At 44.4% G+C, this 24,727-nt stretch overlaps 4 protein-coding genes across 7 annotated transcripts in view; 1 reads left to right on the forward strand and 3 right to left on the reverse strand.

Annotated features, from left to right (window-relative positions):
• LOC117893137 overlaps nt 1-12,248 on the forward strand; it is a 29,682-nt gene extending 17,434 nt beyond the window's left edge. For 3 of the 4 annotated variants that reach the window (XM_034799589.1, XM_034799591.1, XM_034799593.1), the window contains exons 3-7: nt 4,337-4,560; nt 9,874-10,018; nt 10,073-10,195; nt 10,260-10,418; nt 10,483-10,703. In XM_034799589.1, the coding sequence (XP_034655480.1) occupies nt 4,337-4,560; nt 9,874-10,018; nt 10,073-10,195; nt 10,260-10,418; nt 10,483-10,703 (872 nt within the window). Of the gene's footprint in view, nt 1-4,336; nt 4,561-9,873; nt 10,019-10,072; nt 10,196-10,259; nt 10,419-10,482; nt 10,924-10,991 lie in introns of those variants that run through there. The other variant, XM_034799592.1, reaches the window with a different exon arrangement.
• A 2,427-nt stretch (nt 12,249-14,675) lies between these two features.
• On the reverse strand, nt 14,676-16,012 carry LOC117893367 (vacuole membrane protein 1). The gene has a single exon (XM_034799960.1). It carries the CDS (start codon nt 15,972-15,974, stop codon nt 14,676-14,678), a length of 1,299 nt encoding a protein of 432 aa, XP_034655851.1. The 5' UTR covers nt 15,975-16,012.
• A 1,091-nt stretch (nt 16,013-17,103) lies between these two features.
• Nucleotides 17,104-20,803, reverse strand: LOC117894838. Its single transcript, XM_034802086.1, has 9 exons — nt 20,668-20,803; nt 20,141-20,603; nt 19,968-20,079; nt 19,782-19,905; nt 19,493-19,719; nt 18,893-19,442; nt 18,471-18,834; nt 17,652-18,417; nt 17,104-17,590 (listed from the first exon to the last, which is right to left on the reverse strand). Exons 1-9 carry the CDS (start codon nt 20,707-20,709, stop codon nt 17,371-17,373), a joined length of 2,868 nt encoding a protein of 955 aa, XP_034657977.1. The 5' UTR covers nt 20,710-20,803; the 3' UTR covers nt 17,104-17,370.
• Nucleotides 20,804-22,415: 1,612 nt separating this feature from the next.
• LOC117894603 (mitochondrial uncoupling protein Bmcp) lies at nt 22,416-24,614 on the reverse strand. The gene is made up of 5 exons (XM_034801754.1): nt 24,348-24,614; nt 24,054-24,201; nt 23,346-23,759; nt 23,222-23,282; nt 22,416-23,157 (listed from the first exon to the last, which is right to left on the reverse strand). Exons 1-5 carry the CDS (start codon nt 24,415-24,417, stop codon nt 22,936-22,938), a joined length of 915 nt encoding a protein of 304 aa, XP_034657645.1. The 5' UTR covers nt 24,418-24,614; the 3' UTR covers nt 22,416-22,935.
• Between the last annotated feature and the right edge of the window lie 113 nt (nt 24,615-24,727).

The following is a 24,727-nucleotide window of genomic DNA, read 5'->3' on the forward strand; positions in this document are numbered from 1 at the left end:
CCTGCTGGGGGTGTCGGGCATGTCACATGGGTTTCAGCGCTCCGCGCGGCTTTCGTTTGTCTTTCGCTCCCGACACACACACACACACAGAACCGACAGTCGACAGCCCGAGGCTGTCCTCCGTCTATCTCTCTCTCGTCTTGGTCCCTGCGGGGATCAGGGAAGAGTTCAGTTCAGTTCAGCGCAGAGCAGCGCAGAGCAGCGCAGAGCAGCGCAGCTGCACGATAATCCCGATACACACAAACAAACACACATATGGGTAAGCAGAGGCAGCCGCTCTAGGCCGCTCCTGGCCAGAAATGATTGAAGGATTCCCTCATCCCCCCCTCTGCCGTGGCTTGCCTAGGAGCCAATGATACCCGTACTTGTAGCGGAAATAGCATCCGAGCTTCTGTATATGTATTTCCACTCCACAACGTAATTGATATTTCGCAAGTGTCTCCATCCATTCATCCATCTATCTCATCCACTCTGCTGCCCACCTATTCTCCACCTCTCCCCCTGCCTGTCCCTCTGTGGCAAATTGTGCAGAAATACTATTTCTCACTTTTCATCAATCCATTCCCATTCCCATTCCCATTCCCATTCCACATGGTGGATGCTGATGCAGATGCATCTGTCGCTGTCAAAGTTCGGTTTGCTCTGAAGAAAATGTCTAAAACAGCGACACATTTGAGTATGCAAAGGTTATGCTTTGTCCTGCACAAAGCAGGACATGTTTGAAAAATACCTTTTAAAAACGAACTAGGGCAAATATGAATATAGAAAATATAAATATAGAAAATATAAATATAGAAAATATAAATATAGAAAATATAAATAAAATGCTAAGAAAATGCAACTGAAATGCTAAGAAAATATAATATAAATTGCTAAGAAAATATAATATAAATTGCCAAGAAAATATAAACAAAATGCTAAGAAAATATAACTGAAATGCTAAGATAATATGAAAGAGGAAATCGGGTAAAAACAGCATAAAAGTAAAACGAGACAAAAACGACTCACCGGATCCCATAATTCTTAAGCGTTGTTTATTATTTACGGTGTTCTTATGTTGCATTGTGTTGTTGTTTTTGTTGTTTTGAATTATTTGGTTGTGCTGCTTGCCACTTCCTTTTTTTTTCACTGACACTTTCACTCATTTTGTCGTCCGTCACTCTCACTCACAGAAAAAAAAGCAGAAAACTTGACAAACAAAAACACTCAAGGTGAATGGCTCATCATGCCATGGTGCCGTTACCTTTTCTGCACTCCACTTCTCACTCAAATTCGTATCGCTGGAAACACGCACTGGAAACACCGCTAGAACTGCGACTCACTTTTGGGACTTTTTTCACATAAAAAATCATTGGAATTAATTTCAGGGATATTTCTGCGTTATGCTTTTGTTTTCACTGAAACTTTCACTCGATTGCCTGGCACTATCACTCTCAGTCACAGAAAAAAAAGCTCAAGATGATTGGCACATCTTGCCATGATGCCGTTACCTTTCCTTCACACACTTTTCACTCAAACTCACTTCACTGGAAGCTTGCGCTGGCAGCACCGCTAGAACTGCCACTCACTTACGGGACTTTTTTCACACAAAAAAAAACATTGGAATAAATTGCAACGACTTGCTTTTACATTTGCACTTACGGCCATTTCCAAAACTTTTCATTACTTTTCCGGCCGATTTTCATCTTAAGCACTAGCTACATTTATCACTCGTGGTTTGGTTTACGTTTCCATACATTTTTTACTAGCATTATAGAACTTTTACTTCTCGACGCGAAAACACGTGTGCCCGCGAAGGCAGCTAAAGCCGTGGTAAAACACACGCACACACGCACAATGCATTTAGAAGCGCGCGCACCGCTTGACATACGATTTAATTGACCGCCGCTTAATGACCGCTTTAATTAATGATCCGAGGGAGAACTGATTAAGCTGTGCATTCGTCTGCAGCTCAAACCAAAAGAGCGCCCTTTGTTTCTGCTCGTCTTGTCTCTCTCCTATCTCACACCAAAACCAAGAGCGCAAGTTGGTGTCCGAATAGTGCACATGCATGTGTGGGTGGTCACCGAAAAACGAAAGATCGTGGGAAGCTGCAAGCTGTGATTAGAGCGTGAACGGCTCCAAGTAATTTCCCTCTCCCAGCAAAGAACGAGTCAAGAGCGTAACAAAAGTTGGAGGTGAGAGAGGTGCAGCAGAGCAGCGTAGATCAAAGCTCGATCTTGGAAATTTGCATGTGCTTCTCCTCGTCTTCCTCTCTTCTATGTCACACAACGAAGAACGAAAGTTTGTGACCGAGCTGGAACATATACATGTACATATGTATGTACATATGTATGTACATATGTATGTGTGTGTATGCAGTTGTCACGCCACAACTGCTTAACAGAAACACAGTTTTCAACCTAGTAAAAGAAAAACAAATATTAAAGCATTAAATATTGAAAATACAAAATTTAACATAAAAATAGGCAATTTAAAACAAATATAAAATTAAGAGGCGCATTATTTCCCAGAATCGAATGGTATATTTTGGCAGATCCTCGCTCCTAGAAGGTGGTACCAGGAGCACAAAGAGCTTCCAACATTTTCCACTTCGGAAGAGCCCACTGAAAATTACTCAGAAAATGGCTTGCGGCCAATTTGTGCAGGTAGCACAGGAGCAGAAGTGCCTAGCATCCCCACACCTCCCCATTACTGCCAACTGCGGCCCATTTCTTTGCCTTTCTCTGCTATTTACTTTGGCGGAGATCAAAGAGAAATTGTAACTAAATTGCCAATTACATATAAAGCAGACGGGGTCTGGACCCAACAGGGAGAGAGGAGGTGAAACAAAGGGCTGGCGGCTGTTCGCTGTCCCTGTCCCTGTCAGCCATTCACAATCCAATTGTGAATTCAATTTTGAAGTTGGCAAACGCGGCGACAACAACATTTGTGACCGAAAAATAAGGCATTTGCAATGAGAGAGCAAAGAAGAGGGAGCAAGAGGGAGAGCCACACATGAAGGTGCTTTTATTCCGTTAGTTCCTTTCCAAGGTGAGCCAAATTCTCTTCCACTACTACTACTTATGGTGAGAGAGAGAGAGAGAACTGCTCTCTTCGCAACTCCACTCTCTTTCTGTACTGTGGAGCGAATGTGTGTGTGCAGGGCGTAAAACGAGATTTGTAGTAAATTCCTTGGTTGGTCTTTCTCTCCACTCTCCACCCCCAGCAACGCTGGCGCTGATGCGTCGTCATCTTGTGCGTTTTATTGGAGAGAAATTGAATTAGTGCGGCGGCGGCAGCAGCAGCAGGAACGGAAGCGGTTGCTAAGCAGGAAATTGCCTGAAATCAGGCGCACGTAAGCCCCGCACCCTGCTGTACCGCACTTTCCACCCAGCATAGTGGGTTCCATTAACTGGAGTCATCGTCCTGCTGCTGGCACGCGTTGGCTTTATTGCTGCCGGAACTGCCGGAGTCTGTCGGCCCACGCCTTGAGGCTTCATTTGCATGCGCGCCGACGTCCAGTGGCTCCTGGAAATGGCCCCTCGTTCCATGTTAATGCATTTCGCACTTAAGCGCTATAGTTTTCGCCATCAAACTAATTAAAAGTTGCTTAAATAATGCGCAACTACTTTACAGCAGATGGCTGCTATGAGTAGGTATAACTACACTGACGCTGGTCATTAGCTGATTTTGATTGACCCTTAAAGCGCAGCACTGAAAGTGGCTGGAAGTGGCTTAATAAGCGAAATTAAATTGCATTTTCTATTAGATAATTGGAATGGCTCTATAGCTGCTGCTCTTTGGCAAATCAAATCAAATCTTTGCTGGAACGAAAGTTTAAGTTTTCTTGGTGCATAAATGTACGAGTCTAAGAATCCAGAATCCAGGCATTAACGTATGCATGGTGATGAATTTTTGATATCATATTATGAACGTACATTCAGTTCACCATCTTATATACATAGTTACTGAAGTGCAGTGTGTGATGCAGTGGCTGGCTTCTGGGGGCGAACGCAACTGGTGCGCACTGTGTGTGCACATGTGTGCAAGTAGCACGCGAAACGAAGCGTAAATGAATTTTTCATCCCTCCATTAAAACGTAAGTGCACATTTTCCGGCGCAGCGCACGAGACGAGACGAGGCGAGACGCGACGCCCCACCATTAAGGCAAAAGGAAGTGGCACCCGGAGATTGTGTGTGTGTGGCTGTGTGAGAGCGTCTGAAGTTTCGTTTCGTTTTTCTTGCAGCCACAGAAGAGCCTCCCCCACTGCGCTTTCCACATAATATCCAATAGAGGGAATAATCAATAACCCACTGTTCTCTCTCTCTCTCTCTCTCTCTCTCTCCTTTGCAGATTATATGCAGTCGCTGTGCAAAAATCATTTTCTGCAGCAGCTCTACAGAAAGATCGACGGTGCCGTTCTCTGGTCACAGAATGAGCGCAATTTGGACTGCATCATCACGTTCCAGACGCACTCGGTGCTGCAGCGCTTCATGCTGCGCTTCGACATGCTCCAACTGGACTGCAACGACCACCTGCTGGTCTTCGACGGTGCCCATGCCGTCTCCACGCCCAAGGTGAGTCCATTCATGCCATCCGCCTGCAACATAATTGCTTTCCCGCGCAGACCACGTCGCTGCTTCATTGTTCTTGGGATTTTGGGGCTACGTGTCGCACATTTTTATTAGCGACGAGGAGGAACGTTGTGAGACGCGTCTTAAGCCGCGTCACAACTCTTATACCCGGTACTCAGTACTACATCTGCAACTTAGCGGTTATTTGTCAAATTTTACATTTTCTCTTCATCTGTCATCTACATCAACAACACTACTCACGCCAACACGCTCCTTTAGCTCGCCACCCTCCCTAGAGACACACACTGCAGAGTCAGGGCAGAGGCAGCGGCAGAGTCGCGGCAGAAGATGAGTCAGAGACGTGTCAGGGGAAGAGGCCTCTGCCACTGCGCGAAGCAGAGTGTGAATGAGAGAATGTGTAAAAGCAACAAAAGCTGCTGGACAGGGTGGGTTTAGCCACTGCAACTTAATTTCTTCATTGTGGCCATAATAATGATCCAATCGGATCCCAATTTGGTGATCAGATAGATATGGTCATTCCCTACGGAATGGCGTTTTTAGTTTTCTTTTATCTTTAAAATTGTAGATTTGGGAGGTTTTCGCCCTTTTGCGGGGGCGGAAGAGGGCGTGGCTCATTTTGAAATACACTTGTAACAGTGTGAGCATACAGAAGTCTGGATGCAAAATTTGGTGGCTCTAGCTTTTATGGTCTCTGAGATCCAGGCGCTCAACAAGACGGACGGACAGACGGACAGACGGACAGACGGACAGACAGACATGGCTCAATCGACTCGGCTATTGATGCTGATCAAGAATATATATACTTTATGGGGTCGGAGACGTTTCCTTCTGTGCGTTACATACAACCGTTATGTGCACAAATACAATATACCCTATTTACTCTTCGAGTACCGGGTATAAAAACGCTAGTTTGCATATGCAAATCGAAAAAGGTAGCGAATCCTATGCCCGATACCATCTAAATCCCCGCACATATTTGCTTGGGTGGCTGTAGCTTTATTGATTTGCTTGGGAATAGCTTATCCCCACGGTGGCAGTCGAAGCGAAACAACTTTGAGCGACCAATTAGATTTGTGCTACAAATTTGCATACCGTGTCCAACGAAAGTCTACACACAGTTGGGTAACTGACTAAAAATGTATCTCGTACGAAGAGTGGTTGGCCAGACTGTATTGGTAATTACAGCGCGCATCCTAGCATCGATGTGAGCAAACTGCGAGTATGCAAATCCTTGCACAAGTGAGAGCTGCCGCTGCCCTGCCATGGAGCTGTAGTAATTGTGTAGGTGCAGCCATGGGTTGTGTGGGTTGTGTGTCTATGTTTGCGTACAGTAGATTGAATTATTAGCAGCTGAACTGTAAAGCAGACAACTCAAATTGGCATGAAGCATATGTACATAAATAAATATTTACATATGTTTAAACAGGTGCTGGCATGCTCCTTGGGGGGGAGTAGTTTCTAGTCCAAACTTTCGCTATAAAAAGGCACTCAAGTAGAAATACTTATTCGAATGCTTACACGTCGAAACCATGCATTCTGCAAATTTTAATTCATTGCACTAAAGTTTGATGTTCATTTGAACGAAGATAAACAATAAATATGCACAAATAAAGGGAAGTTAACAAATCTGTGCATGAAAACCGTGTCTGCATCCTGTTTTCTAGCAGTTTGATGAGAGATAATCCAAACTATGTAAACTGCAATAATTTCTGGCCAAATCAGAACATATTTTAAATACTAGAAGCAACCAGTGCCAGCATTCCTTATTCCCCTTATCGATTAGATTGAGCAACTCCCTGAAGCGGGAGCGGTGTATCCCATTAAGTAATGTTCAAGGAATCGAGAGCTGATGATATGCCAGCAGCATCTGCATGCATCTAGAATCCAGATATATGTACATAAATATCTTCTGTACATAGTTTGAGAAAGTGCATCGCATGCCGATAGTTAAGGCCAATCATTGCTTAGTTTGCCACAGCCGAAGGCCGGACAGGGAGCGGGTGGAGGGGGCTGTGGGGGTAGCACCACAATTTGCTGGCCAACTGTGAATTCTACTGCCGCACCAGCAGCACCACCCACACACAGGCAACCGCCCAGCCAGGCAGGCAGGCAGCCACAGCTACCGCATTATCCAGATCACGTTGATGCTTCTGACATTTTAGGTTCAATCCCTGTGGGGCTTCCGCTATGCTCCACATACTCCACCACACACACACACACACACACAGAGAGAGACACACACAAAGGCATAATTTTGTCGCTGCAACATTTGCAATGATGACAGGCCAGAGCAAAGAGTGCGAGGAGGGAGGGAGGTAGAGGGAGAGGCTGTTGCGGTTCCAAGGCTCCACTGCGGCTGCACTGCGGCGAAGGCTGCAAGCTGCCAACTGCTCCTGCTCCTGCTCCTCCTCCTACTCTTCCTGCTGCTGCTGCTGCTGATGGCTCTGTGATTTTATCAGCAACAATTTCCATTTTTCATTCGTTGCCCGCCTCCTATCCTCATACCATTCCCACACTGCATTATTTAATGCGAAGGAGAGACTGTGTGTGTCTGCTGTGTGTGTGTGATGGAAGTAGGAAAGTGGCCACAAATAGAGCGCGCATAAGCCAAATCCTTTATTTGCCAAAAGGAAACAGAGCAGTGACGGTGACGGCGACAGCCACTAAAAAATATGCATAAAAATGTTCAGCTAGAAAATTAGAAAAATGCAAGCAGAATGCAGCCTGAGCGGCTGCACTTTCCCATCACACTTCAACCCTATTCCCTCTCTCTCCAGAGTAAACCTTGAAATTTATGGAAAATACAAAAGAAATTCCGCTGCTCTGGCCGCTGTCATTTTTTGTCGCCTCTCCTCGCTGTCGCTCTCTCGCTCTCACTCTCTCTCTCTGTCTCTCTGTTACGACCTCATTTTAGAGTGGCGCCAACACTGGGCCACTGCCAAAGCTCTCCCTCTGCCACCTGCTCAGGCACTAAACTTTTGGGCCATCGAGGGATGCGCACTCAGGGCAGAACTTTCGGGATTAGATATTAGAGTGCAGCTGCATTTTGTTTACAACTAGAAACTTAAAGGTATATTCTGTCGATCGTTTCTCTGGCAGCTATGGCAGCAAATATAGCTATAAGTTTGGTCCATAAATCGTACCACTGTGGCTCACGCTTCCCAAAACTCTCTCCCCGCTAAAATTACTCAAAATTGCGTTCGTAACGAGCCAACCTTTAACTTGAGGCCATCAAGCCCTCCCTCGGGAGTTATGTATCTTTCGGTAGGGAAAACCCTCAACGAAATCACGTAAAGAATTCTTAACGAGAACGTCAATATCGATGGCAACTGAATTAACTTTAATTATGAAAGCTGAGTGTGCATACATATGACGGCAGGAAGGCAGAACGACAGGAGGCTGTAGGCAAAAGTCAACAGTGCTTTGAAGCGGGAGGGGGAGCACCCCCTTTGGCGAAAACCAAATAACGAAAGCTCATCGTAAATAAGTTAGGAGGCGAAGAGAGCGAGACCCATAAAAGCGAAAGTATCATAAAAGCCGCCCAGTCGATTCCAGTGAGGGAAAACGACAAACGCAATGGGCATAACGGGAACAACAAGCGGAGTTCAACAGGCATCAACGCTCAATGGGCATTTTATGGCCAGCAAAGTCAAAGAATGGATGGGGTGCTGGAGGGTGTGCTGGCCTGAGGCAAGGTCTTAAATTTCAGACAAGGCCCGCATGCTCGTTCGACTTTATTAGCAGCACAACCCGGACACCATTGGCAGAACCATTAGATGGCTGCATTGAGTTACAGTCGGTCATTGGTGATCAGAGCTATCAGGTCTCAGAGCTGTTGGTGGGATAAGGATAAGGCAGGAACCGAATGAAGCTGTACATGTGGAGATAACTTTGGGTTGTAGATGCATCGATGTAACTTTATGATATCGAAATGTTTAGGGGGATAAACAATGGAGCAATCGATGTGCAATCCCGCTAAAGATTTGTTTGCTTTAATGCTAAAGGAACGTGTTTGCTGGAGATACCTTCTGTCTGCTATTTAAGTTCAGTTCTGGCTAAGGAATAAGCCAAAATCTGCAATAAATACAGACTCGCAGGTCCACTGCTTATTAGCCTTCGTCTGCCCTGCCTTTTCCCTGACTGCCACATCGAAATCATTTCAATAAGCAGCCAAGCGGGAGAATATATACACTTATACATATGAATGTACATTGTACATACATCTTTATGTACTTCAAATATTTGTCAAGTGACTTGTTTTGCAGCGCCAGTCCCCAGCTCCCACTCTTTTCATCTCTCGTTGTCCCCCAGTCGTCTCTGAAGGCTGCAAAAGTTAAGTAGCAGTCGACCTGCGGCATTTTCCACCTAAGCAGCTTTTATAAGTTACCTACCCCACCGGGGAATGGGACTGTAACTGGGCAGGATTTATGAATTCGACTGCCACTTGAGTCAGTCCAAGTCCACTCCCCGCCAGAGTGCCGGCAAAGTGGCGAAAGTATGCAAATTCCAACTCCACGCTGGCCACAGCAAACGGCAGGAGAGTGGAGAGTCCAGAGAGTGGAGAGTAGCAACGAAACCGAATACAATTTTGCGAACATGTAAATAGTTTTCGACAAAAGGAGTTGTCACTGGCTGCCTCCGCCTCAGTGGGGAGGTGGAAGCCGCAGAAATCCAAAATTAAAATGTCTCTACACATGGCAGGAGACAGGAGGCAGCAGGCAGGCGGCATGACACAAAGCGAAGAAAAGTTTTTGCATTTTCGGGGCTGCAACAAAATTAAAATATGGCACAAAGCGCGCCACGTCGAAGATGCAGGCAGCCACAGCCACAGCAACAGCCCCGCCCCGAACCAGGAGCAGGAGCAGGACCAAAACGTTGTGTCAAGAAAAGGCAGCCACAGCAAAGCCTACAAACGCCTCCTGCGGTGGTTTTGGGCAGGCAGCAAGGGGTGGGTTAGCTGATGAACCTTTGGTGGAACTTTCATGAGACGAAAAACCAACAACATTACAAATTTACACAGCAAACGGGAGAAGAGTGCGGGTGAGGCATACACGTGCCACAGAAGGAGTAGAAGGAGCAGCAGGAGCAGGAGTAGCAGTGGGTGGAGGCGTCATCATCATTTTGCACTTTGTGGCGTCGACGATGACGATAACGTGACCGAAACCAACAGACGACCGACACACACAGTGGGAAAAGTTGCACAAGATTTAATACAAATATGGAAGAAAGTACTTGATTGGATGCATCGGCAAACTAACTTTGATTATGTCTCTATTTTGTCTCCCCTTTCTGCAGATTGACATCTCTTGCCGCAACACAAAGAACACCGTCAATGCACTGCTGACGCGCACAAACTTTGTGACCCTGAAGTACGTGACCGATGGCTGGGGCACAGATGCGAACGGCTTCAAGCTGGTGATTACATCGGTCAAGGATCCCAGTAAGTGACAGAGAGTGTGTGCCTTATATTTGTCACTTATCGAACTACTTTCAGAGCACACCTGCAAGGACTTCACCTGCGCCACGCGCGAGTTCTGCATACATCCCGATCTGCTGTGCGATGGCGTCAATCACTGTGGCGACAACTCGGATGAATCAGTGCAGAATCTTTGTCAGAGTAAGTCTTGTAACACACTCCATCAATACTTCCAATCTATAGCCCATATGTACACTCCTTGCAGGCGAGGCTAGCAGCACTGTTTTTGGCATGGACATGACCTGGTTCGTTCTCATCGTTGTCGGCGTTCTGCTCGTTCTGAGCGCGCTTATCGTGGCCGTGGCCATCTGCGTGTGTCGGCGACAGGATGAGAATGCCTCCAACCAGAACACAGCACTTCAGCGTAAGTCAGACTAAATCGACAAATGAAATGCCAATCCAATCTAATGCAATTTCTGTCCTTGCAGTGCATCATAATGCCGACACAAATGGCTCGTCGAAACATCTGCATTATCATGGCATTAGTGTCGGCGGCACGCTGACGCGGGAGCACACACAGCTGCCACAACAGTCGGGAAACTGGCATCACCCTGCGGGACCATCCGGGTACCACCGCATTCCACACAACTACTTGAAGATGGCCACCAAAGTCCGTCCCATTTGGTGCTTGGCAAATTCCGTCAATTAGGTCAAGATCTCTCACAAAACTCTGCCGGCCTCAGCCAGACGAACATTGCCGGCTCCGGCAATCATCAGAATGCCAATGCCGCCAATGCTGCCCAAAAAGACGAATGGTTCGTCTAGGTGTGGCACGAGGACACTGTGAAGAAATGGAACCAATTGACTTGAGCACAATAATCTGTACTTGAATAAGTAAAATTATGGATATTTGCAGAGCATTAAATGAAGTGAGTGCAGCATCATTTTAGATCCCTAACTGATTTAACTTCACTGATGTTTCTCTTCGCCTTTGCAGGACTGTATGACTATATTTAACAACAAATATTATGTGGACATCACCGCGCAGGGTGTATTATTAAGAGATCTCTTCGCGTACCCAAGCAGAATCTCGAAAGCGTTGGGCAGTTGGTCAGAGTAACTCTCTCTCTCTCTCTGATCCATACTGTCGGATAACCAATGCAATTGTACATAATTTATAAATACAATATATCATTTAATGGATTAATATTACAAGCTGGCTAACAAAACAAAACAGAACACAAAACAGAACAAAACAGAACAGAACAGAACCTCCCCCCCAATTATAATCCCTAAAGAGTAAAATGAATAACTAGGGAAGTCCTCGGTCTTAATTTGTTGGCATTTATTTACTAGAATAATTACGAGGTGTACGGATAGACAACCAATTAGACTTCAATTATTGCTCCTTTGATTATTGTCTTTGTTGGCATTGCTGCGGGTTTGCTGCGTTTAATGTACAAAGCAGATAACAAAATAAAGTTCTTCAATTTATCGTTCGAGTCAGTCAGTCAGTAGTGGAACAGTTAGTCAACAAACATTTGAAAGATGGACAACAATCGTAAGCATTTAACCAAACCGTAAGAAGTATTAAAGATCAACGAAAACACTGTCATTAGCATACAACTTCCGCATAATGAGAGATCCCAAAATATTTATGGGATTCTTTTTTACAACAAAGAAAAATTAAGCTGAATTCTTAATGCAAAAATGGACACAAGAAGGACTCAACCAAAACAAGGGATGTACATAAGTAGTCGACAATATACATACAAAACATACAAAACATAAAAAGCAAAAGCAGAAAGTGAACTTTGAATGTTGCTTACTGATCAAAACTCATTTCCCACTTCCATTTGTCCGCTTGGGAAGGAGACGACTCACGAATCATCCAAAAACAAACAAACAAACCAACCAATGCTAATGGATATATTCTCTGAGACATTAAGGACAATACAGTGAAGACTTTTGCTTTTGATACAACTAAATTGAGAACACAATCGATGGACGCATTTGGGGAGTGCATTTGCAATCGAATTATTGTCCGAATTGAATAACAATTTTCTACAATCAACCAGAGGAATTCTACACTAAATTAAACCAAATGAAACGTAACAAAACATTAAAGAAAAAACAGAAAGTACATAAACCGAAGACAGAAGGGAGTTGAACATTTTGCTACAAAATCGAATGATAACGATCATATACTTATACATATTGACGATGAGAATAAAGCTCGAGTAAAAACCAAAAACTAAATGCTTCAAAATGATTGTAGTACTTCCCGCCGTTAATATTTTTTTAAATATATCATACATACTACAAAAACAACAACAGTGAACAAGAACTAATACAAATCTAAAAACAATAAATTATAATACTAATCCTAAGAGCCCGTACGTAAGGACGAACCCATTTTTCCGCTGCTAGAATTTGTCTTTCAACCAAAATATGTACTTCCATAGGCCAAGTTAGCAAGCCCCTTCTGTACCCATTTTATGGTTCAATAATTTTAACTCAATCAAATTTGTTCGTTTGCTAATAGAGAATACAAAAAATTCAACTAGTAATATCCGAAATTAAATGCAAATTCAACTAATCGGAGGGGGACACATACGATTATGTCAAATTCAATTAGTTTTGTACTTAGCAGTAATGAAAGGCCACACCTTCCCCCAATTAAAACTAAATTGAATGAATACTCACCTAGGCATAATTTCCCGCTGAATGTATCGCCGAGTAATTAGTGTCTCAGTTGACTCGTTTATTCCCTCGTTTTTGCCCGTGCTCGTCTTATAGTACATATACAATCTATAATCATAAATTATAGCAAAATGGTATTATGATAAATTGAATTTTTAACCAAAATTATAAGCAAATTGTATTAGGCGTCAAATTTTAGAAACGAATAAAAACCAATAACGAAACGAAGGACAGTTCAAGCTGTTTGTGTATGAGACAGGAGACTACCTTCATATGCGGGGAAAACAAATAAATCTAAAGCTAAATCTAAAACTAAAAACATAAAGAGCAGATAATAATTATAACTGAATAATCACAACAGAAATGCTAATTTATGCAATACAGGAAATATTGAATACAACATGGAAAATTATGCGTCAAGTAAAAAGATGTTTAGGCAAAAGGATTGTAATTGTATTGTAATATCGTAAACGTAATCGTAACAGTAATCGTAAATCGTAACAGTAATCGTAATCGTAATCGTAATTGTAATCTTAATCGCATGCCTAATTCTCACTGGTGAAAATCGGCCTAGATCATATCGTTATCGTTCAGTACGGTGTCGTATATGGAAAGTGTAGTTAAAATATACATACAAAATACTAACTATATGCAGCATACATACATATGAATAACACAATTCCACTGGATCGGAATAGTTTTAAATGGATCCATCCTGATCGATACCAAACCCCACACCCCTTAGGTTTTGTGTATATTTACATAATGGGCAATGGGTAGGTAGGATGGGGATGCCCAGAGGTTGGTGGTTGAGCAGAGCTTTCGTTTCCCAAATGTAAATGTTAAAATGTGTTAAAAATTAAACTTTTTTACTGTCAACACTCTCTCTCTCTCTCTATAAATCTCGAAAAGACTTTTAGTCTTAACTTAAATTACTATTATAAATGTATGATTGTGTGTGTCTGTACACATTAGGCACTAACGACAGTATATTCCACGCCAGAAATTACACACCCACAACCATCCATGAAGACCACACACTAATATTTATGATTCAAACTGATTGCCCCACGCTCTTTAGTTCGATTTGAAGTTGCTTGGATTCTCGCAGAGAATTATATAGAGTAAATAACTACATAAATCCATGTGTAGGTACACAGCATAGGTCTCGGGTAGTGCAAAATGTTAGCCGGACGGACATAGGGGATCGAGGCGCCCACTCCATTAGGGAGTTTTTAGTTTCGTTATCGCACGCATCACCACAAAACGAATGAATGTCCGCCATTATTTGAGTGTACGAGTGAGGTATGCTGATTAGTTGAAATAAAGTTTAAATACGAGTACGAGTACAGCAGCAACAAGAAGGGCATTGGGCTAGAATCATACTAGTACCAGTACTGGAAACGAATGAATCTCTTGAGAGGCCGCGCGTAAGGTAATGCTTAGCTTTGTGTTAAATTGCTGTTGAATATAAATGTACTTGTACAATGATAATAATTATGATATGATGGCATCAAAACATACTGAAAACCGACACACAAACAGCAACAAGCAACAAAAAGCAACAACCACAACCCAAAAACCACACAACAATAACAATAAACAGCAAGAGAAAACCCCAATCCAAAATGAAACTAATTATAATGAAATAAAGAATATAAAACGTTAAAGTTCAAAGAGTTTTTCTTATGCAAATGTAGGGGAAGACAGGGGATTTCCATTCTCTATGTTCGTCAGTGCCTCAGGCAGCCAAGTTGATCGCGATAATTATCGTGACTATCGATTATAATCGAATAACTAATTAGACAGGCAAGGAGCTCAAAGTTTGATTTTCGGTTCTCGGGAAGCAATTGCAAAATTGGGTAATCTCTGCTTCTATTTAACATATTTTTTTCCAACTTAAAGTTGACTCAATGAATATGTTTTCCATGAAAATGAACTCTCTGGTTATTTGATTTAATTTATTAAATAAATTCCATTATACTCTGCAGCTCGTAGGGTTATAGACATGCGCCTTATCAGCTCCCGCCTCGTCTTGATCAGTATACAAAATAAGTTCAATGTTTCGCATATGGCGCTGCTGCTCTTGTCGTCGCTTGAGATGGAGTTGTGCGAGAGCATTGAGTGTGGCCACGACAAAGTAGGCGACCATAACAACGGCACAGATTTCAAAGACGCGCATCACAAGAACTGGGCCAAAGCTAGTAAAAGAGCCCACGCTCTGCCCGTTTGTGTTTCTGTGCATGTGCTGCTTGGTGGACAGCAAGAAGTCTTTGAAGAGCGCCTGTAGATGGGCGCCAAGCCAGGGCAGTCTGCCCAAGCCGTTGGCCAGGCCATTGACTAAATGGTCGCTGAATGCAACCACCACGAATACTTGCTGAATGGTCGCCTTGATGAGCGCCTTGCCAATCATGGTAGCCACAAAGAACTTCCAGAAGGGCACCAGAAAATGGCCACATGTGATGCCGGCCAAATCGAAGAGGGGATTGGGCACGCTGGCACAGAGGAGGATGCCCAGGAAGCCCACACGCCGAACCATGCGCTCCATGCACAACTTTGCAGCGTTCAAAACATTGAAATGTCCTTTAAGCCTATGCCGCTTGGTCTTCTGCAATTCCAGCTCCTCAGGCTGCTCCACCGCCGCATCGTCCAGCTCATTGCTGGATAGGCGGGCACTTCTGGCCATAAAGTATGGTGGCAGCTCGCCAATGGCCGTGCCAATGCCCCACAGCAAGGCCTCCGATCGAACCTTTGACAGAATGCTCCAGATATCTGTAGCCTGCCGCACATACGGCTCCTCGGGGCAGACCTTTTCGTCCGGGTACGGCGGCTGTGGGAACTTCAGGCTCTGGCACTCGTAGGCCGCCAATGTGACGGCGGCAATGTGTGGCCCCAAGTACAGCAGGAATGTGTGCAGTCCAGTGCCAAAACCCACAGACGACAGTATGCCCAGCAGCAGCCAGTACATGGCGAAGCACAAATTCCTCAAGCCAAGGCTCACGAAACTCTGATGTGGTCCTGGCAGTATGCAGACTATAGCCGCAGCCAGCAGACTGCCCAGCAGCCACTTGTTCAGTAGTCGCTTAGCGAAGGAAATCAGCAGTCCTACGGCTTCCATGGTTCCAAACTTCAGCGTTTTCCAGGGCCGACGCCACAGAACTAGAGATTTTCTCTCCAGTCGCTCCGCCGCACGTTCAGTGGACAAGTTCTGCTGCTGCTCCTGCTCTGTGAGCAACATGCCCGATGAATCATTGGAGTCTATGGCAGTGGGATCCATTTTTAGTCACACACAATTATTATTTCTGAAACCAGATGTATGTACGCCTTGTAGATCAAGGCAATGTCGATCCGTTTGATTGGCTTCGGGCTAGGATTACTTTTCCAAACATCTCCAGATTCTAAGAAGGCTTTATTCCGCTTTGTTTTTCCAAAATGTATCACAATTCAAAGCCTTTCAGCATTATGTTCCTGTTGCTATCGAGTCTGCAGAGCGCGCGTGTGTAATCTGGTAACCTGAGGTTTGGGTCGCCGGTTAATGGATCCCACTATAAAGCAATCTGGTTCTAGCTCATGGGTTTGCCCGTGCCTTCACCTTGCCAGTTTGATTATAACCAAAACGAGAAGGGACGTGTGAGACGCTTCTTACGCGTCACAACTTTTATACCCGGCACTCAGTACTACATCTGTACATTAGCGGTTATTTGTCAAATTTTAAATTTTTTCTTCATCTGTCATCTACATCTACAACACTTCTCACACCAACACGCTCCTTTAGCTCGCCCCCCTTCCCTAGACCCACACACTGCAGACTCACGGCAGAGGCAGAGCCAGCGGCAGAGGCAGAGCCAGCGGCAGAGCCAGCGGCAGACGGCCAGTGTGCTGCTATAAGCTGCGGGACGTGGTGGGTTTGGCCACTGAAAATTTCTTCATTGTGGCTATAATAATGATCCAATTGGATCCCAATTTGGTGATCTGATAGATATGGTCATTCCCTACGGAATGGCGTTTTTTGTAGATTTTCAAAATTGTAGATTTGGGAGGTTTTCGCCCTTTTGCGGAGGCGGAAGGGGGCGTGGCTCTTTTTTTAAATACACTTGTAACAGTGTGAGCACACAGAAGTATGGATGCAAAATTTGGTGGCTCTAGCTAGGACGGACAGACGGACGGACGGACAGACAGACATGGCTCAATCGACTCGGCTATTGATGCTGATCAAGAATATATATACTTTATGGGGTCGGAGACGTTTCCTTCTGTGCGTTACATACATTCACTTTGTGCACAAATACAATATACCCTATTTACACTTCGAGTACCGGGTATAATTATTATTATATTATAGATATCATGTTCTTTAATATTTTAGGAGAAATTAAACTTTCACATTGTAAGACTAAATGATTATTCCATTCATTATTTCATTATTTTCCAAAATAAACTGAATTCAAATTAAGTTAATCAAACAAAACCGCAACCAAAGTTATCCTTAAATATCTGGATTGATTTGAACCGAGATTATACATAAATATCTGCATATTCTTTAGAAGAAATGAAACTTTTACATTTTAAGATCATTATTCCATTCATTATTTTGAAAACTAAACTGACTTCAAGTTATTAATCAACCAAAACCGCAACCAAAAACTGTCCATTAATACCTGGCTATTCAGCATTTAAGACATCCAAATCCCCATGGCCTTGTGTTGCCAGAGTGTCATGGGCCCAGGCGGCACTGACAGCAGTTTTCCCTCAAAATGTTCACTGATTGATTGCTCCGCGTTCTCATCCTCACAGCGATATTTAAATGCGCTGATTTGATTGATAAAACCGTCGATTTCTGCTCTCTCCTTGGATCCAATTGCCGCTTCCTTTAAGCTGCAAATCAATTGAGCGCTGCAAGGAAATTACAATCCATTTAGTTTACATTATTATTGGGCTAAACTGCTGCACTTACATTTTAAGGAAATGAATTTCTTTCAGCCGCATATTGGCCACAATCAGTTGCAGATGCTGCAGCGGCAGCAAGCGGTTCACTTGGGCCGTGGTTGCCTCCAATCTAACAGCGCCCATTTTCTTAATCAAGAGTTTCAGCGAGCCATGGAAAACAGTCCAGCGCAGCATCCAAGCGTCGACGGCGGAGGCATGGCTGTCAATAAGCCGCAGATGAGCATTCAGCGTGGCGGTCATTCGCTTATTGGCACTGGCTTCGTTGCCAAAGCGCAGCTGGATGACCGACAGACAGTGGACATAGCAGAGAACGCGGTGCTCTATCAGAACTCCGACTAGCAAATCAAGCTCATTCCTAAGGACTTGCGAGGCAGCTCCCGGTACAGTGGTATGCAGCAGAGCTCGCCAAATTCGGTTGTTGGGCAACGCGATTTGATCGCAAGCGAGCATTTGACGAAACAGCAAGTGCATCTCTTGAATATAGCTCTGGGTGAGCTGATCGCAACTGTGCTGCGAACCCGTTGGAGTGGCTGTCAGACACATGAGGAGTGCGTCGTACGTCGGAGCGTCCAGTGGGAAATCATTCTGCAAGCCAATGTGCAGTATGACAACGGAGCAGAACATGAACTTGGTGCGCTTAAAGCTCTCCCCTGCGGAGTTGGTGAGTTCATAAACGCAAAAGTCGCATAACTTCTGTGCTATGCCGATCACATCCTTGTGCTCCTTGTGCAGCCTGATGAGCATGAAGGCCAAGCTTTCCGAGCCAAAAATACCTGAAAAGGAAGTCCGTGACTAACACGGTACGATGAGAGTATGACAGGCTTACTCAGGTTTTCCTTTTGCTGTGGTTTTTCCAGCAGATTGAGCACTACGCTGTCCAACATGTCAACCAGATGATCCCCGCTTAGCTTGTTGGCTCTGAGCAGTGCGTGCAAGCGACGCAGACACTGGGTATAGGCTTCCAGCAGTTCCTCCCTCTGTTCAGCGTCCAGGTCATTGGCATTCATCTGTGCCTGCAGTTGAGCGTGCTGATACTGCACAGATCCTGCGGCGGTAATGTGTATCTGTCTGTTGCCAGTTGCCTCCAAGGAGCGGTAAAGGTTTGTGTAGAGGCCGTTGATCTCCGAATCGCTTAGCGTTTCATCGTGCAGAAACTTATCCAGACAAAAGTTCTCCAGTGTCAGCAGCAGCTAGGCAATGCTCAAATATATTTAGCAAAATTATTGAGAGTGTTGCTGCGGGACAAACCTCGAGATTATTTGAAGCCACATCCATAAAATTCACGGCGCTGTAGATGCTGTAGAGCACAGCTCGGGTGCTATTCGGGTTGGCCAAGGACGTGATAAGATCCGGCCACATATGCAGAAGATCGTGCACCTGCTCTCGAGCTACCTCCGAGGTGGAATAATCAAGCAAATACAAGTCAAAGATCACGCTTAAGGACTGTGCAGCAATGACGCTCAGTTCGATGCGCACTTGCTGAGTTGTGAACACACACTCGTACATCTTGAACCGCCCCAACGCTGGAAAATGCTGCATGATCGTCTTTAGGTAGCGTGTCAGTTGGGCTCGGAACTGCGCAAAGCTGGGATTCCGACGAGGATTGTATTGACTCTTGATGTACGTCTCCAATATGTGCACAACTATTTCCTTCTCGCTGTACTGGCGCTGCACCAATTCCACGTAGAGCTTCGCTGCCATTGAACAAACCATCGCCAAAGTTACTGGCAGGCGAAGCAACAGCTCCAGAATTATTTCATGGAAACGCGTTGGAAACCGTTCAGCACTGACAATGTGTCTGCAAACGCAAAGTATGAGTATAAGTCCCCTGCGGCTTTTACAGCTTACCCCTGAAGCGTCTGTATGTACAGCAGCGTGGCCATAAGCAGGGCTTTGGATTTGCTCGACTTTAGCACCTCAAAGTGTAGGGCCAGAAATCGATCAGTGATCAGCTCATTGGTGAACAGACGCAGATACAGATTGCCACTTAGATCTCGCTGCTGGCCCTGGGCAAACTGCTTGATCATAGTCTCCAGGAACTCGTAGGCCATGATGTAACTACTTTCGTCCTCCATCTGAAAGTAAAATTGCTGGACAATCACAACTGAGTGCACCGACTGAATGGAGCAGGGATTACCACAATGGCCAGGGTATAGTAGACAAAGCCCAGAGCGGAGTTCTCCACGCCGCAGAATGTCTCATAGTGCTCCCGAAACATGTCCAGCATTGGTTTTAGTACATGATTGCTGGTCGCCTGGAAGCTGCAAATAACAGACAGGAATTTTTGGATCACAAGCGCAACACGACTCCTGTGCTCACTTACAACAGTCCGTAGCGTACGTCAATGGTGAGCGTAAAGCAAATGTGCTTGAAGCCTTCAAACACATTATTGAATGTGGGCAGCAGCTTGGACAGCCCGCAGAGTATGCTGAATGCTGCAGTAGATAATAGTTCTTAATTGATGTTTGAGAAGGTTCGGGGGGGACAAGCACTCACACATTCTGGCCACTGGCTCGCAGAGGTACTTATCACCTGCGCTGGGGTCCTGCTGCATTTTTTTGCATATGTAGTGCACCACTTTTGTCCATGTCAACACCACTTTTAGATAGCAGGACAGTGGGTTTGTCAGCTCGTGGAAGCGCTTTGCTACGGCTGTCGTCGCCCTTCTCCTATTCGGCTCCAAACTCTTCGCATAGCGGTCCAGAACAGTCGGCAGCTGCGCCAGAAACGATTCCACAGCAGTCATCACAAAGGGCACAGCATCAAACACGTAGTTGGGGTTTTCGTTGCGATACGGATGTTCCTGTGTTTTCCTGAACGCCTTAACACTCACGTTGAACTTCAGCCCCATCACGTGGAAGCACTGGCCCACAAACTGATGCGACACCTTCGCATGCCAGTTTTGGGGATCCGCGAAAATGGCACCCATAAAGGCAGTGGCGTATTCCCGCACCACATACTGTATTCGGAATTGGGATGGTTATTTTCTGGTGCGGATGTCGCTGCACACTGCCTGCACTCACCTCAACACTGCCACCAGTTGAAAAGAGGGTAACAAAATCCATTATTAAGAGTTTGTTTAGCCACAATTCTGCGATCAGTGCGTCCCGTTAGCCACAGTTGTGCAAAAGTTCAAATGGCGTCTCGCTAATGGCATTAGTGTGGCCAGAATTCAGGCAGGGAGATAAGCAATAGTGTCATCTCTTGATTTGGATTTGTTGCTATCAGTACAATTTTAAATAATTTAAGTGGTTGATTCTTTGTTTCCCAACTAGACTGCAGGGTATAGATGCTATCCTTGGTCCAAATAAAAATTTCCAAGAACATTTAATTTATACGGGCGATACGATTCTACAATTGATTTACCAACACTACTGTGGCATGCCTGCAAATATTTTTTTTGTTTTGTTTAAAAATGGAAACAAGGCGGGACGAGGAAAGGAAGATCTACGAGATGACAAAACTTAAGGAGGGCTTTAATAAACTATTCGAAAAAGTAGCAACTGCCAATTGCAATTGCCTTTAATTTATGACAAATAAATTAAGCAGAACATACATATGTATGTATGTATGTATATGTACATATATCAATGTACATATAACCGTTGCTCAAAGAGTGTATGGGTATATTTAAGATTTGTGTATAAATAAATGTAATACACCTCCAACATAAATATAAATAAATCGCTTACCTTTTCGTCTATAATTGTCCACTTCTTACTGCAGTCGTATTTTTCCCGCTTGAATTTCGCCTTTGCCGCCTTTTCACAACCGAAATCGCACACATACACGTACATCGAATCGTAGAGAGTGTGTAGGAGTGCGAGGTGAGGCATTTAAGTTATCACCCTCCCAATTGCTTGCCTATGTCGATCAAGTGCGTGTGCACACACTAATCGAAAGAGAGGGGCATCTCCAAGTATTGGAATTCGTCACCTTCACTGCGACACTTGCATGGAGAGCGCTGCTTTTTCTTTTCTTTCTTCTCTTCTTTGCTTATTACATTGAGGAAGAAACAGAAAAAACTTCGCGCCTTTTTGCACACATTCAAACACTCATATACGAAAAAAAAGCGCAATACCTGATGCAATGGGTGTTTACTACATTTTGAATATGAAAGATATTGATTTCCAATATAATATTATTAAGATGTTATTAACCAAATATATAAATACACTTGTTGCACTTCACTTTTACTTATTTTCGTACATTTTACACTGCATTCTGCCTTTTCCATGCCATCTTGGCTCGAGGTTGGCCCGCACATTTGATCAATCACTTTCTCTGGGTTTTATTGAAAATTCGGGATATATTTAATGTTTATTGACTTCTACACTTCACTTCACAACAGCGCGACATGTCTTTAGCTTAGCTTTTATTAGTTTTCCCTAGTTGTTTCACTTTTTACGGCCTGAAACGTGGAGCTGACTTGCGAGCACGCGCTAGAAATTACATTAGGTTTTGGCACAGCTTGTGCTGCTAAAGAAGATATTTGTTTATAATCGGTACTCACAGAGTATTAGCAAAAACAATATAATAATAGTTGTATTTTCCTTGTCAATAAGAGTACTCCAAATAAAACAACCATTAATATTAATGTCCAACAATGTTCTTTGGTGCAAGTTGGCATTTTTCAGCACGCTGGAATTTCCGTATAAAGAAAGAATGAATTATATTGAAGAGCCTTGGCACATGAGATTTCCAACAAACAGTTTATTCAATAAAATTTGCGTATATATGTACATTTGTACATGAGGAAAAGCATAACACATATTGCTAAATGCATATATTTACAACGAACCTGTGTGTATTTGTGTGTGTGTGTTTGTATGTAATACGATGGATAAAGTCTACACATGTTTGAACAGAACAAATGCGCGTCTAATACAAGTTCATATTATTCATATATTGGCTAGCTATATAATTAGTAATATTAGACTTAGTTTAGTTAAATAGTGTGGTCGCCGAAGGGAAACTGGTTTCACCGGAAAAGGAAAAATGTTGTATGGGAGGAAATTCGTTACAAATGCAAATACTTGAATGGGCTGAAACTCTTTCCGGATGTCACTTTTCTCGAAGGACCAGCGCTGGCTATTGTATAGCCAACAGCATGAGACAGACAGGCACTTTAGTGACCACTTCAATTGAACTATGTGCTTAAAGGTAGGTCCAGGTCCAGACAGTTTTCTTAACCTACGTATGTAACTCTGCTACGCGGCAAAAGATCTTTTTGGTTTGAATGCTAGAATACATCTTGTACTTGGATTCCGCTCGACATGCCACCTGCCGCCTCAGTATTTCTTGAGTTGTTCGTACGTTATAAAGAATATGATGTTCCAGGGACCCATCCTAACCCACGTGGGTATGAAGCCCTTGTAGAGCGCCAGCGGTCCCTCGTTTCGAATTGTCTGCACTGCACAGTCGAGGCTGCCGCTGTACAACTTTGGTGTGGCTGCCGCCGTCGCCAGTCCGTTCATTGTCATGCTGACATGCCGCTGGTTCATCAAGCGAGTCTATAAGAGAAGAGATCCTCCAATTAGATGATGACAATGTGAAAGTAAATTTCAATCTACTCACCCGAATGACATCGATGGGTGTCGAGGCGATGGCACTTCCCAAGCTGGCAATGAAGCTCGAGCTGTAATAAAAATAGAATTAGCTTCTGTACGATAAAAAGCAAACACCTGGCCGTGGGACTTACATAAAATGATTCGCCACATGATCGCCAAAGGCGTTCATTAGCTGCAGCTTGCAAAAATCATAGACCGGCAGCTCGACTGATGCGATGACCACTGCCCGCTGAGCCGTCGGCCCAACACCACGCCACAGCCCGCGCACGCCCTCGTATTTGTATATTTCGTTGAAGCAGCCAATCAGACCCTGATGATGGCCCCTGCCATGCACCTGCATACGCACTTTCAGCACATCGGTGGGATTGGCAATGGCCGACGAGATGGCGCCCGCCGCTGCAGCGCACATTATGTTGCTCCAGACCCGCTCGCTGCCGTCCTCGTTTGTGAGCAGGCCACGCTCGTTGGCCAGCTTCTTGAGGGTGTAGTAGGTGCCGAACTTGATGGTGCCGTAGGTGGCCTGACGCAGAACTGCCGGCCAAATGCTGAAACGAATAAACGATGATATCAGAAACAAAGTCTAAGGTGTTCCTGGCCCACTATCGGGCCGGGCAAAGTTTGCAGACCAAACGTTGTTTATTTTCGGCTAGCCATTGACGGACGGTACGCGCTGCTGCCCGTGACTGTTGTTATCAATCTACACAGATGTACATACGTTTTCGCAGTCTACAAACATTATGCTCTTTGCTGGGAGACAACTGAACATGTGACTGGCACGTTTTGCATGATAAGAACGAGCGCAACAAAGCACCAGTCTCATGTTGTGACAGCGTGCTTACCCGGAATACAGGGCGCGCAGTCCTTCTTCTTTGGAGATCTTCACAAATGCATCTGTCATGCCGCGGTACCGCAGCTGCGTGAATGTTTGATCAATTTTCTGACCTTGGACTTGGAGGCGGGTCTTTGTTGTGTCGATTGGAAAAGTGCCTGCAATGTACATAAATAAGCAAAACGTTTGTTTACAAAGATTCTGGTGGGCGATAAGGGTTAGATTTAGCCCCACCACGGGTCGTCACACTTGTTTTCGCCACGCGGGGGGCCTCCCATCAGCGTCATCTGTTTTGAATAATTACCAAATTCAGCAGTTATGGATGCAACGCCGCCATAAACAAAAGGCCGCCAGTCCTTGACTTCTTCCGCCATGACCGCCACCAGCACCTGTTGATGTTGCTCAGAAACGTATCAGTTGTCGCGTTGATCCTTCAACGACGAGTCCAATTGCAAATCCACACCTCCGCTGACACTTTGTTGTATAGTTAGTGTCGTTTGTACATTTACTTGCATGAAAATTCGCATTAAATATTTCACAAATCACGCAACCAATGTCGTGTGGGACCGCGGACTTATCGATCAAATATACCGAAGCCGGTATATGTGGTATCTAAAGTAATATTTCATCCAGGCTGAAAATATACTCTATTATATACCGATATGCCGTGAATATACCATCATC

Source organism: Drosophila subobscura, chromosome J (assembly GCF_008121235.1).
Source record: "Drosophila subobscura isolate 14011-0131.10 chromosome J, UCBerk_Dsub_1.0, whole genome shotgun sequence".
NCBI lineage: Eukaryota > Metazoa > Arthropoda > Insecta > Diptera > Drosophilidae > Drosophila > Drosophila subobscura.